Source organism: Coturnix japonica, chromosome 2 (assembly GCF_054131305.1).
Source record: "Coturnix japonica strain WE chromosome 2, WE-NBRP24, whole genome shotgun sequence".
NCBI lineage: Eukaryota > Metazoa > Chordata > Aves > Galliformes > Phasianidae > Coturnix > Coturnix japonica.
In genome coordinates, this window is record NC_140664.1 from 55,202,633 (window position 1) to 55,217,242 (window position 14,610).

General features: G+C 40.2%; 1 protein-coding gene across 1 annotated transcript in view; it reads left to right on the forward strand.

Annotated features, from left to right (window-relative positions):
- LOC107309909 (dynein axonemal heavy chain 5-like) overlaps positions 1-14,170 on the forward strand; it is a 140,147-nt gene extending 125,977 nt beyond the window's left edge. The window contains exons 75-77 of the mRNA XM_085539832.1: positions 7,464-7,672; positions 11,981-12,202; positions 13,467-14,170. Of these exons, the coding sequence (XP_085395958.1) occupies positions 7,464-7,672; positions 11,981-12,202; positions 13,467-13,688 (653 nt within the window). The 3' untranslated portion in view covers positions 13,689-14,170. The remainder of the gene's footprint in view (positions 1-7,463; positions 7,673-11,980; positions 12,203-13,466) is intronic.
- The last annotated feature ends 440 nt before the right edge of the window (positions 14,171-14,610 follow it).

A 14,610-nucleotide genomic window follows, 5' to 3' on the forward strand; every position in this document is an offset into this window, starting at 1 on the left:
AAAACCGGCTTTTTAATATGTTTTATTCACTGTGTTTTTACTGGCTTAGTAGTCTGTGTAAAAGCCTGTAGCATGAAAGACAAAAATGCTTAGCTCATTTATTTATGAGTATATCTAGATCCTGCTTTGATCTGCATCCACTTGGCATTTGTTTTCAGCGGTGTATTCAAACTAAACCTTTACAACTGCCTACCTCATGAGAAGTTGAAGCCATGTACAAAACTTCAGAACTATTATACTTCTGTGTCATGTGTATGTGTATATATATATGTTGTGATCACAGAACTCCCACTATTATTTTTGCAATGCTTGCAGAGATAGATAAGTCATTTTAATGTTAACCATTTATCTGAGAATGCAGAAAACCCTCTAAAAGCTTTTACTATTAATATGTAAAGATCTGTTTTCACGACTTGCTGGCCTGGGATTTTTATTCCATACATTTTACTTGGTACACAAGGCAAACATTGTACAAATATCTATGGGAGTCATAAGCTATAAGGTCAACATAGAAAGGAAGGGAGGTGGAATCAATAGGAGCAGTAACTTCAGAAGTCATTATAACATCTCTGATGTAGATGTTCTATCAGCCTTAAACAAACTATCCACTGCAACTACACTATGGCACTTACCATGTTACAAAGCTAGCTTAAATTCATGCATATAATGCACACTGTGCATTGCCTACACAACCAAGCTTGATTTGCTTGATTTGATATCAGTCATTAATTTGCTACCTTATTAAAAGCTATTTAATTACCTGCTTGTAGCTCCTCACTTTCCTTGTACTTTGTTGATAGCCAGTGTGTGTTTGCTTTAGGTATTTCCTTATTGTCATTCAAATAAGAATATGTTGAAACACCAAAGACTTCATGTGGACATGAGGTAACACTTAGTCCTGCTTACATAATAGGAATCTCTTGGTGTTCCTAGATCTCATACACAAACTCTTGTTAAGCACCTGGAATAATGAGATAGGTTCACTATTTTTAAGCCTCAGAATACTGTGATCTCAGTAGTAGTGTTTTTATCATGATGCTGCAAGCAATTTCTGTTCATTGTACCTTACAGTAAGAATGTAACTGAACTCCAAAAGAACTAGGCAATAATCTGTTCTGCTCTATATGGTGAAAAACAGAAGCTCAGGAAACAAGTCTTGCTGGAGCTCGCAGGAAAGAGTTTCCAGTGAAAGGAAAGAGTTTCTTCTTCCCATTGGCTGCAAAAATGAGAAGACATTAAAATAGGTAGATTGAATTTAGATTAACAATAGTTTTAAACTGCTAGACGTAGAGTTTTAGTTCATCTTGTTGACCCTAGCCATAGACTTTTGGACTAAAAGATCTCAGGCTCTTGCCTTACTGATCCTGATGTGTGTGTAAGGCTTGTTGGGATCTGTGTATTCCACTTCTGAATGATGATTTTATCTGAAGATGATTAAGAGCACTCAGTGAAGGTATTCATGGAATAAATGCTGGGAAATTCATTTGAAGAATGGGAAGGATGAGCCTAATGTGTCCTAAGGTGTCATTACTTTTGGCTCAGCATCTCTCATCCATTATTTAGTTCTCATCCACAGTGCCTCCTGTTGTCTTTTGCAAAATGTGGCATATTATTTCTAGACCTCTAAATAACTGTCATGTATGCTTGCTGGCCAGGAAAACTGTTTAGAAACACATTCAAGAGAAAATACAGAAAGCCATTTCTCTGCCTGTTCTATTACTCTAGCTTAAAGTAATGATTTGTATTGCTGTTTAAGGTGTGCATATGTTCAATTTATTGATTTAAAATATTTATTTTCAGTCTTTTAGTGGATGTAGGCAAGTGCGTTTGGTACTGGAGTAAGTTTTTAGAGCTGTTTGTGAGGTTAGGCTGTATGAGTCTACTTTGGAATTTTCTTCCTACTGACTGAAGGAATTTGCTATTGATTGCAGAAAACTCTGTATTTATATATATATATATAAATCATGCAATTCAAGTTTCTTATTTCATCTTTCCTGGCTTGAAGAATTAAATCAGAGGATTCTCTACCAGAAAAGGAAAGTGCGAAACAAACAGAAAGCAGAACAAGGCAAGGGTTGGGTGCGGCTGGAGAGAACAATAGTCTAAAAGTAAAAAATAGGGAGTGTGTTGTACACTGCAGGGATTGCCTGCCTGATTTACTTTTCCTATTCTGGGGACCAGACGCAAAAGGAAGTGCTGAACTGTTGAGTGGCTCAGGATGAAAGCAGCTCACTGTAGTTAAATGAGCTTTGAGAGCTTCCTGGGAAGCATCTCCAAATGCTGAAGTTCCCAAGTGCTGCAAGTGAAGAAACAGGGAAATAGGAAAGATTGTCTGAAGCAAAGAAATTGATTTCTTTCAGCGTAGCAGTAGTGATCAGTCTGCTCACAGGAACAGCTACAGCTTGCAAAGAAAAGATCAGATTTGTGGCAGGGGAAAACATATATATGAGCTTTTTATTATTATTTTTAATCTGTTACTCTGTGTATGCAGTTCCTCTGGGTAGAATAATAAATAATGCATTCTTTAGGGAAAGCACCAGCAAGTCAGCTGATGCCATAAAGCCGAAATAGAGGAAGGCTTATAACATTACAAACAAATTTGGGTTTTCTCTTCAGCACATTCAATAAAGTGGGAGTTGCAGCTTGGTGACAGAAGCAAGGAGTCAGTGTGTGGTCCATCCAGAATGATCTGACATCAAACCCAGCTGCTTTGGATGTAGGCTTCAGTGGGGATTAAAGGCTGAAAAGACCAACTTGCTGTAGTTGTTACAGTTATAGTGAAGAATGAATTGATGCTCTTGCTGAGTTTTCTCCTCTGTGTACTGTTAAGGCTGGCTGTACAGGACAGTACTCTGCCCAGACTCATTGTCTAGGAAGTATTGTTCTCGAGGGGTGGTCTCCAGCCCTATTATAATTATGACAGCCACTGGCAAATTGTACTTGATGGAAAAGCGAACTCCTTTTCATCTCATTTATATCATATATAATTATTCTGGGTTTTTGTTTGTTTATTTGTTTGGTTTTGGTTTTGTTTTTTTGTGGTTTTTTTGGGTTTTTTTTGTTTTTTTATTCACATCTGTGCCTGTGGAAAGAGAATCAGTCTGTGAACTGAGGGTTATTTTGGTTCATGCTGGAGTTTAAGATCTTTTATTTCTAATTTCATCCAGTCATTTGTATGGGAAATAAATGCTTTCTAATCCAGATATTTTCCTGAATGTAAAACTGAAAGTGTAGATCCAGACTTTACAGATCCCACCATTTCCAGATAGGTGTGATAGTGGAAAGGACCAACTATGTGAAATAATACAATTCCTGATGTAGTCCATTAACAACACTATGCCTATTGAATGAGTCGCTCTAAATACAGATCAGTTTAAAAGAACAGACTACTTAATTAGCAATAAAACTTGTAACACTCAGAACCGAGTAGATCGATTGAACTCATTTGCTATGTACCAATTAGGTAAATTTAGATGTGATTTGAAAGTGAGACTTAATAAACTTAGGGCAATGAAAAAAGGAAGTTCTAATTCCAAAGCTGCATGTACTCTGGAAAGTATGGTTACAGTAAGTATTGTTTTGGGAGTATCAAAATGCCCTAACATCTTCAACTGACCTGACCTTCCCATCAGCCATTTCAGATGAGCATTATTCCATTCAAGAGAGGGAATACCGTAAAGTAAAGCCAAAAATAACCCAGTTACTAACAGCTGGCTTGTGTGATTCATAATACTTTCCAGCCTGTCACATTAAGTTCATAGGACATTCAGTCTCTTCATATGGTAACCAGGGCTTTGATCTTCTAAGAAGTTAAATGTGAGAAGCGCATGGTGTTGCAGTACTCATTCGGTTTATCAAATACAGTTTTCCAAATGCATTTATCACCCTTCTCCAGAAAGATACTGTTATTTTTTTTCATCTACTATCAATTTCATTTCTGACAATTACTTTATTTCTTACATTTTTATTTTTATCGGAGCATTATAGCTGCAGGAATGCATCCTGATACCCACAGATGTCATTTGGTGTGCTGTAGTGCTGAAATTCAAGCACTGTATGCCTACTGCCAGGGCTGACACCCACTCACTAGGAATATTTATGCAACTATATGACCGAGGCCACGGCTGTGAACATACCTCATCCTCAAGAACTCTCTGGCCTAACGCTCTCAGCAGCTGCTATGAGTCATTACGGGCAGCCATCCTGAGAGGTTGCACCACACTTTGAGGCAGAGTGGTTTTATGTACATACTTGAAAAGCTCCAGCCTGCCTGCAAGAATCACAGAATGTCAGGGATTGGAAAGGACCTCGAAAGATCACCTAGTCCAATCCCCCTGCCAGAGCAGGAACACCTAGATTAGGTGTATATAGGTGTATATATTTATCGTTTTGGGGGGGGGGGTTGTGTTGTGTTTTTTTTTGTTGTTGTTGTTGGTTTTGTTGTTATTTTTTAAATATCATTTCGACAAAAGATATACTCAACATTATATCTAAACACTATTTCCTTTTCAGAAGCTCTCAGTAATATTTAGAATGTATTCAGAACTGTAGAACTCCCCCTGTAGAAATTCTATATGCCTGTAATCTTCAAGGAAATTAAAGAACCAAGCAACAATTAGAGGTAATACCACTGCAACAAGACTGCAGATGATCATTCTTAGAAATCTTCCTCTTTCTGGGTTAGAAACAATTGTGCTCATCTGTAGATGTGATCCAACAGAGAATCATATGGCCTCTTAAACTATGTGTCATCTACCCCTGTGTTGAATAAACATTCATCAAGTCAGTCTCTTCATAGAATCACAGACTACTTTGAGTTAGAAGGGACCTTAATGATCAGCTTATTCCAAACCACCTTGTCATGTACACAGTTGCCACCCAGTAGACCAGGCTGCCCAGAGCCCCATCTAGCCTGTCTTTGAATGCCTCCAGTGATGGAGGATTCACAGCTTCTCTGGGCAGCCTGTTACAGTGCCTCACAAACCTTTGAATGAGAATTTTCCTCCCAATATCTAATCTGCTTCTCACTTCTTTTAGTTAGAAACGATTCCCCCTTATTCTGTAACTATCGGCTCATGAGAAATGTCAGTCTCCTTGCTGATTACAGACTTCCTTCAAGAACTGGAAGGCCACAATGAAGTATCCCCAGAGCCTTCTTTTGAGAGACTAAACAATTCTGGCTCCCTCAACCTTTCTTTGTAGTAGACATGCACCAGCCTTCTGACCATCTCTGTGGCCCTCCTCTGGACTTACTCCAACAACAATGCATCTTTCTTGTACTGGGGGCCCCAGGCCTGTATGCAGTATTCCAGATGGAACCTTACAGGTGCAGAGTAGAGGAAGACAATCTTTTCCCTCTTCCTGCTGGCCACACTTCTTTTGACACAACCCAGAACACAGCTGGCCTTCCAGGCTGTAAGTGCACACTGCTGGCTCATGTCCAGCTTTTCATCCACCAGGAAACCAAAATCCTTCTTCATAGGGCTGCTCTCAGTCAGTTTCTCTTGCAGCCTCTACTCCTGTCTGGGACTGTCCTGATCCAAGTGCAACACCAAGTGCCTAGTATTCTTGAACCGTGTTCAGTTTGAATCATAGAATGGCTTCCCCAGAGCTGGGAAGAAAATGTGGCTCCCTCATAACCCCAGGAGAAAGTTGGTTCTAAAGAAGAAAGAACCAAATGTGAAAGTGCTATTCTTCAGTTCAGATGGCAGTGATCCTGAGAAGGGGACTCTGTTTTCTACTCTCACTAAGGTTAGCCTGAAATTACAGCCAACATGTTTTGCATTATTTTTTTTTCACTTTTTCTGCCTCCAGAGGGCTAATCAAGTGTACAATCTAATACTACATTTCTGTATGCAAAGGAGAGATGACACAGAGTGACTTCTTCCTTAAGTGCCTGTGCTTAGCTTTCTATTAGAGGTGGTTTATACCTAAAGAGGATGTTTATGAATTGTGTTATAAAAGACTTTTTACATATCCCAGAACACAGATGCGAACCTGTCTGTGAAGCCATTACAGAGAAGGCAGAATAGCTTGATGTGTTTGCTGTAGTCTGTACTGCTGTCACACTTTTTAATATCTGGGGTTTTGTAAGAGGCAATTTTTCTCATAGCATTTTCTGCATAGAAAGAGATGCATGTAAATGAGAGCAAGTCACTTATGGCAGTAAGGCACATAGTTTAGTGATGGGATTCAATAGATAGTAGACAGATAGTAGATAGTTGGACACAGTGGTCTTGAAGGCCTTTTCCAAACTAAATGATTCTACAATTATCTGCTAGTAGAAAATGAAGCCTATTTGACATTGATATATAGTTACAAAGCAGCAGATTTGCACACTATTATACAGGTGTTCGGAGTAGCCGCTGCTTTCATCTAAATTAAAAGCTGGTGTTTGATTTCTGGATATTCTCCTTTTTCTCCTCAATTGGGAGCCTGCAATGGAAGAAAAGTATTTGGAATGCCTGCTTAATACAGGCCTCATTTCCATACAGATATATTGGGACAGGCAAGTGCATTTCATCTGTACAGTCACCAAATAACCCTTCTGTCAGTAACAGCAGTTGTGTATATGATGATGTAGAACAGTGTTATTACAGGAACATATATTCAGAATGGGGGCTATCAGATCAGTTTCTTCAGTTTAAAATATTTCAGCTTGAATACAGAAGATGTCCTATCCTATCCTATCCTATCCTATCCTATCCTATCCTATCCTATCCTATCCTATCCTATCCTATCCTATCCCATATATAAGCCATGTGCATTCTGTCAGTACTGCTGAGAGTACAGACTGGTAAGATGTAAGAATTTTTGGCACATGGAACAGCAAGTGTCATATAATAATCACATATTTGCCAATATTTTAATGGAGAAAACAGTACTATGCATGGATAATACGAGCATACACTGCCAAAATAAATATAAAAACAAATAAATCTCGCCTCTAGCTTTATTCTATGTACTCTTTTCCTATTGGCAATCTTGATAATGGAAGTGTACAAAGTTATCATTAACAGCAGTGAATTTCATGAATATCATAACTGTCAGTACATGCTGAGGATATAGATGAGTTATACTGTATATCTCTATCATTGATCATGTATTTGGGAGCCATTAAAATATATTAAAAAGTTTTAAATGATTAATCACATTCCAAAGGCAGTGTCAATATAATGAAGAAAAATATTGTATGTGAAGGAGAAGGAGTTGTTTAAAAAAAAAAATCTTTGTTTCTGATCAAAATAATAGACAAAATATCTTTTATCTTGTCACATTTCCTTTGAATTGAGCCTTATAAGTTTGTGCAAATTAACTACACACTGATAAGACTTTGGTGCAACAGGTGTGCAATTAAGGGACAACAAAAGAAGGTTTATTAGACTCAGGATGTCATTTGAAAATTTTAATTGCCTTTGTGAGCCTGGGGAAAGTTCATTCTGAATGTTTTACTTATCTTCCAGGAACCATAATTATGTCAGAAGAACTGCGAGATGCATTGGATAGTATGTATGATGCCAGAATTCCCAAACTATGGTTTCGGATTTCTTGGGAGTCTACAACTTTGGGATTTTGGTTTACTGAGCTTCTTGAAAGAAACCAGCAGTTTAGCACTTGGCTTCTGGATGGCCGACCAAATCAGTTCTGGCTGGCAGGGTTCTTTAATCCACAGGTAGGTTTGCCAGACCTACTGCTATGTAATAGATTACACAGTGAGAAAACTTCAAGCTAACTCCATCGTAACTATCCTAGGTAAAATCTAAAAACATTTTTAGCTTGAATATAACACAAATTAAGATCAAAATCTAAGAAATGTTTTGTTTGTCAAAAGAAGGACACCATAAAATAATGGAATGCCCCATGCCCGGAGGTGCTCAAGGCCAGATTGGATGGGGCCTTGGGCACCTGAGCTAGTGGGGGGGGCATCCCTGACCATGGCAGGGAGTGGAGATGGGTGGGCTTTGAGATCCCTTCCAACCCAAACCATTCTGTGCTTCTGATGTTGTTCATTCATTATGTGAATACTCCTCACAGGACGAAACAAGGTATGGTTGAAAACTTTGACATAGGGATCTGGATTTCACTCTTAATCCCTGTAAATCAGTTCCTTGAAATGGAAGGCTTGTTATTTATACTACCCCAGGCTTGTGACAGTCTTGATCTGGAGAGACAAATAAAACATACAGCCCCTGCCCTGCACCCTGAAATAAAACACAGATAGAGAGTGAAAAACAAACAAAAAAGGGGAACAGCTGAGAGCAGAGTTAAAAGAGGTGAAGCACACATATTTCAGCGATGTGCAGATCCCCTGCACAGATAACCACATTCATTAAAGCTTTTTGTGATTCACAGATGTTTATGGGAACTGTGAATTGTGGAAGTGAGTCACTGGGAGAGCATCCAGCCAACAGGTTGCTGTGGAGCCTTAGCAAAGAGCTATTTTAAAGATGTATTTTAATCTCAGTACTTGTTAGCAATGCAAAAGCTAGCTGGAACAGCTGCCTCGAAGAGGGAAAGCAACAGTGGCAAATATTCTCTAGCACTACTGCTGGGAAATGCTCATCTATCATCTAGACTGTCTGTCAACTGTCTGCCCATACAACTTTATAGCACAGAAGTGTGCTTATAAAATCCCTGAGTAAAGGGTTCCCAAGCAAAAGCATGAAAGAGAGTAGAAGTGGTTTTAATGAAACAATTATGCTTCTGTACTTGACTTGTTAAGAACACTAAAATATTCCTAAGTAACTGTTGCAATGATCAGGTTGGATGCAACCCTGATGGGCTTTGGCTTTTGTTACTATTTGCTTTTGTGCTACAGATGAGGAAGAGCTGACACAGATTTTGTACTGGCTGTTTTAACTGGCTTTCTTTTTGTTGTTTGGGGTTGTGTCAGTCCTGAACTTTGGCCAGCCCAGTTGAGGCATTCTGCATTTCTTCGGATCCATGTGTCTGGATTCCTCAATAAAGCTGCCAAGTAATCAGAGTAAAATGTCCCCAGACAAGTCACGATTTAATAGAGCATAGTAAGTGAGAAAGCCTCTAGAAATTCTAAAATTAAACACTTCATGACACATAGTTCCAGAAGTCCCTAAATACAGACTGTGCAGTGAAAAACAAATCCAGAAGTAGATGTGTTTACCTGACTTAAACAACCATTGGTGCTGACAGTCACAGAGTTCATAATCAGATGGTTATTTCTGTAGTCTCTGTTTTCTGTAACTCAGGCTGTGGGAAGGTTCTATGAGAAATCTATCTGAACAAAGATGCATTTTCTATTTAGCTAAATATTATTTTTGTTAATAACGCTGCTGTGCTTAAAACCATTATTTCACATGTTAAGAAAATTGATTTCCATCTTCTCAAGCAAGCTGAGGTGATGAAGTGCTGTTTCTAATGGTTTAATGGCTTGTTTGTAACTGCCGAGAAACTCGGAAAAAATCCTTTCATTTGGGAGAGGAAATGCAGCTCTTAAATAATTTGTAATTTGCCTACTTGCATAGATCTCACTGCTCACTTTATAGTCGATGGATAAATGCCACAGGTAACAGAAGACAATAAAGTAGATTTATAGCACTGGGAGGATGAAACACTCTGGCAATTAGAAAAAAAGAAAGAAAGAAAGAAAAAGACCTGACTTTGCCTTCCCTTGGACTGGTTATATACTGGGATAAATTCAGTGGCTGCACAGAAGTTAATTTTTATTTATAGTGGAACAAATGAGGGCAAGCTGAGGGTTCTGTGTGGACAAAAAATGATTCCCTTTGTATGTCTGCACTGAGCCAAGACAACAGCCAAACAAAGAGTGCTTCCTGGATCTGGTCCTCAAAACCACAGCACTGCACATCTTCCATTTCTACCTTCCCATTGCCTTATTGTGCTGGATACTGCTTTATTGCTTCTTTGTTTGCATCGCTGTATCCAGCTGCTGTCACTTGTCCTGTATGTGGATTTTAAGCCCCGTGAGGCAGAACTGTCTTTCTGGTTGTAGAGTGCTCAGCATAATGAACCCCCAGCCTATTTTCAAGAGCCTGAGATGCCAAAGTAATGTGAATGCTAATAGGAAGATGAAGTGCAATGACTCCATTGCTCAGAGCCTGCTTGATTCCATAGTAACCCTGCAATATTTTGCTCGTTGTAGGACATACAAAATAAGTGACAAAAAAGGAACCCCACAAGCAAGGTATAAGAGATTATGTGATCTTGTTCACAATAAACATTGGTTTCTTTACTTCATGTCATAGCTTCCGTAGATGCCTGATTCTGGAAAGTTCAGAGTTAGTATGCAAGGGTTGTCAGAAGGCAGAGGAGCCAATGTTTAGCAGCCTTCAGTGAGCAGGCCAGGAAGTTGTTCGGGAAATAACAGATGAGAAAAGAAGAAATCATTTTCTGCGGATCAAAATTTTAACCATCTCCCAGCTCAAAATCAAAACAACAACAAACAAAAAACCCACCCAACCAAAAACAAAAAGAAAAGCAACACTCCAAAACCAAAGAACAAAAAAACAACTGAAAAAGCAACTAACCAAACAGGGAAAATATACTAGAAATTAAAACAGGTTTTGACACTAGAAATCAAAACTGGGGCTCCTTGTCCCAACTGCTGGCTTTAACGCCATCTAGGACTCATTCTAATGGGAATATAAATGTTACAAGTCCCACTGCAAAGAGCATATAGGTTCAGTCATCTCTGCAAGAAAAGTCTGCTGACTGAATCTTATCCCTAAAGACAACGTACAGATCTGAGCTTACTTTTATATCCATATTCCACAGAGCCTTTGAACTGATTCCCTTAGTGCAGTCACTATTCTGTCCTGTCCTCTTCCTGCTCTTCTCCCTTTCATATTTCAGTAGATTTGGGTCTGGTGGCCCAGTGGGGCCTTCAGGCACTGAATGCTGTGTGTTTTAAACTAACGGTGCTATCATGCTTCCCCAAATTAAAATTCCCCAAATTAACTACAAGGATTCTGCTTTCATTTAATGGCCATTCTGATAGAAGAACTTGGCCTTTAATCCTGTCTCCCTTAGCGGTGTGCAAGAGTTCTCAACTACTTCAAATGCAATTACAATTATCTTTGCTATCACGAAAGCTCTTTGCAGTACTTGTCCTGGGGTTCCTGGAATGGCATTAATGAGAAGCCACCAATGTCATTTAACTGAAACATCCGAGCTCATGAATGTCATCTCATAATGGAAGGGGTGCTTCATTGCTGGGAGTTGCTGAGGCCTGCAGCAGAAGCACCAGGCTCAGCTGTCAGATGCTAGCCCTACACCAAGACCAAGATGCTGCTGTTACTGTATGTAGCTTCTTTTTCTTTCCTTCAGCCTCCACTATTACTAGTTGTCCTCTCAGTGAATCCCTCTTGTGCCTTCATAACAGAAAATGAGTTTCTTAGAATCATAGCATGGTTTGGGTTGGAAAGGACCTTTAAGATCACCTAGTTCCAAAGCCCCTGCTATAGGCAGGGACACCTCCCACTAGACCAGGTTGCTCAAAGTCTCATCCAGCCTGGCCTTCAGTGCTTCCAGGGTGGGGGCATTCGCTGGGTTGGGCAACATATTCCAGCGTCTGTTACTGAAATGCTGAGTGTTTATCTTGCTGGTGTCTGCAGCAGCATGCTGTGTTAGGGCATTGAAGCTTTGCACTGAGCAGCAGCTATGTTTTGCCCTGCAGACAGAGGCATTTCAGCAGTTAATTACATGATCCCAGTTTGTACTTCCTTTGTGGTCTGTAAAAGGCATTGGGAACTGTTGACTGAAAAGCATTTCTACAGCGTTCCTACAAGGAAAGGTAATATAGTATATGAAAACACAGTATTGTTGGTGCCTTAGCAATTACCTGCATTTAAAATCTTACAAATCACGTTTATTTGCTAGCTGTGTAAACCCTTCTGTCTTGTTGTAAAGTGAGTGTGTAAGGTGAGATGAGATGAGATAGACCTATGCATTAAATAGGCCACTTTGTCATATTTGATCTCCTCAGGGCTTCCTCACTGCCATGAGGCAGGAGACAACACGCTCAAATTTAGCAAAAGGATGGGCACTTGACAATGTTGTTCTGCACAACGAGGTGACCAAGATGATGAAAGAAGACGTGGCCAGCCCGCCTCCTGCTGACATCGGTGGGGTCTATATATACGGCCTTCTCCTTGAAGGGGCCGGTTGGGACCGCAGGAACAGCAAGCTGGTCGAGTCAGCACCCAAGGTAAAGATCAGTGGAGCACCACTGACTGGGGTGTAACATGGTGTTTAAAGAGAAAACTAGAAAGTATTCAGAGTGCTTGCAGCATAGGTTTCACAGTGGGCTGTAAAAGGGTAAAATAATAGTAGGAAGGGGAAGAGGACAAGGTTTTTACCTACCACAACAGACCAAAAAGCCTGTCAGAAGATGAGCTTGGGAGGCATTGCACTTGAGTAGACCAGTTGCTGGGCTTCCTGACTTCAGGCACTGAACTATATCTGAATGAGCGCAACCCATGATCAGCCTCCTTTGAACTGAGAGAGTGGGCACTGTCACTGTTTGCAGAGTCCAGGCCTGCTCTGATTGCAGTGTTTAGGTGACTAGAAGCCCCCAGCACTGCTTTTGAATTTTTGGTATTAGTTCTGGGCTTCTGCTCAGTTATCTGTGTATGGATTTACATTTTGCTGAGGCAACCAAGCACATTTAAAGCCTAGTTGAGAAGCAGTGATTGCATGCTCTGGGCAGTGCACAAGGAAAGCTGACACTGTGTGTGCTGGTAAACTTTAGTTCTGTCCTGGAAGTAGAGCTGAGGCCATTGCTCTCTGTAGGTAAAACACTTCTGTACCTGGCTGAGGGCAGTGTTTTCTGAACCAGATCTTGCCAGTGGTAGATTCTGGTACTCGTTTCCTGCTTTGAGAAAAGATATGTAGGCAGTTTGCCTAGGTGCTCTGGCATTATCAGCAAGGGCTGTCAGTTTAAGACATTTCTCTGCTAATGAGTACAGTCTATTGCTAGAATACCAGAGGGATCTCCTTTGAATAAAACTCAGGAGGCACCCTGGACCTTTGGAGCTCCACTGCCAACAGCACGGTTCTAACAGGGAGGCTTACTGAAAGCAGCTAGGTCTCTGCAGCTCTGGCCCTGCCATTCAAGAAACAGGAGGTGGGAAAAGAATGGGCAACACCTGCTGGAGATGAAAAGGATGGGGAAAAAGGCAATGGTCTTGCTCCCTCCTAGAACCGTGCTGTCATTTTTTCATCCTTTGCCACGTATGCAGCTTTGCCAGTTTCTCTTGCTTTCTGTTCCTTCTAAGGTTCCTGAAGTCTGCTCTCCCTGAGCTGGCAGTGGCTTAAAGACAAGTTGGGGTCAGTGTGGTAGTGAGCACAAGGCTTGGATTCTTCTGTGTGCTTCTGCTGAGGGGCTGCTGTTTTTGCTGGAGTCCACCAATGAGTCCAATTCCATCCTATCCTGCTAATACTGAGACCAATGTCTCTATTAACATTTTCAGGTGCTGTTCACAAGTCTTCCTGTGGTCCATGTGTATGCTGTCAGCATGACAGCACTACAGGACCCAAAGAAGCAACAAGGCAATGCGTACTACTCCTGTCCAGTCTACAAAAAGCCTCGGAGGACAGATCTGACGTACATTTTCTCTTTGTACCTGAAAACAGCACAGAATCCTGATCACTGGACTTTACGGGGGGTGGCACTGCTCTGCAGTTCAAAATGAGGAGCAACAAATAGCTCTAAAAAACGAAATAACCACCTAGGAAATAAGTCTGTCTGCAGCTAGTAGGAATCTCGCTGTTATTTTCAGAGTGGTGTGGGAATTAGCAAGTGAGGTACAGAGATTGTGTTAATCATACATAGATCAGTTTACTCTCTTCACAGTGAATACATCTGAATGTATTTAACCTGGGAATGTGAGAGGGAAGCAGGTACAGACACTATTGTAAAGCAGGAATACATGAGCTAGTTTGCTTATACAGGAAATGCTAGGGAAAACCTGCTTATGATAGTGATAACTGCTCTAACATTTATGGTGGTTCTTCTATAAATGCTGTCTTTTCTTTCTAGTATAAGTCTTCTTTACAGTACATTACGATTCTTTTTAAAATCAACTTTGTAGTTAAAAACTTATCATGCATAGCGTTATTAAAGCAGTAATGACAAGTGAGTTAAACTCATAATAAAACTTCATCCTTTTCTGCACATATGTGAATGCAGTTGATTTTTGCATTTGTAAACTTGCTGAGTGGTTTTACAGATGGATGCTGCTATTTCCTCGAATAGTCCCTTGTAGATGGAAATGGTAATAGAAGTGAGTTTATCTTTGCACAAGTTACTGCTTTTGCCAAACCTATGTCCCATTAGAAGGAAAATGTGCACACACCTAATACTTAGTGAGAAGAAGCTCTGAAACCCTTCTCAGAGTAAGCATGCCTGAACACCACTTTGGCCCAACTAGTATTTGCGCCATTGATGTCATTGCCTTGAGTCCTGCAGCCTCAAACCTCTCAACTGCATTTTATGATGTATTTTGCATAAGTATAGGTTAAAAAAGAAAAAAGAAATAATATATATATTTTTTAAAAGGTAGTAGATACAGAAGCCATTTCTGGGAGTTGATTCATCTGAAAAGGTTGGTGTTA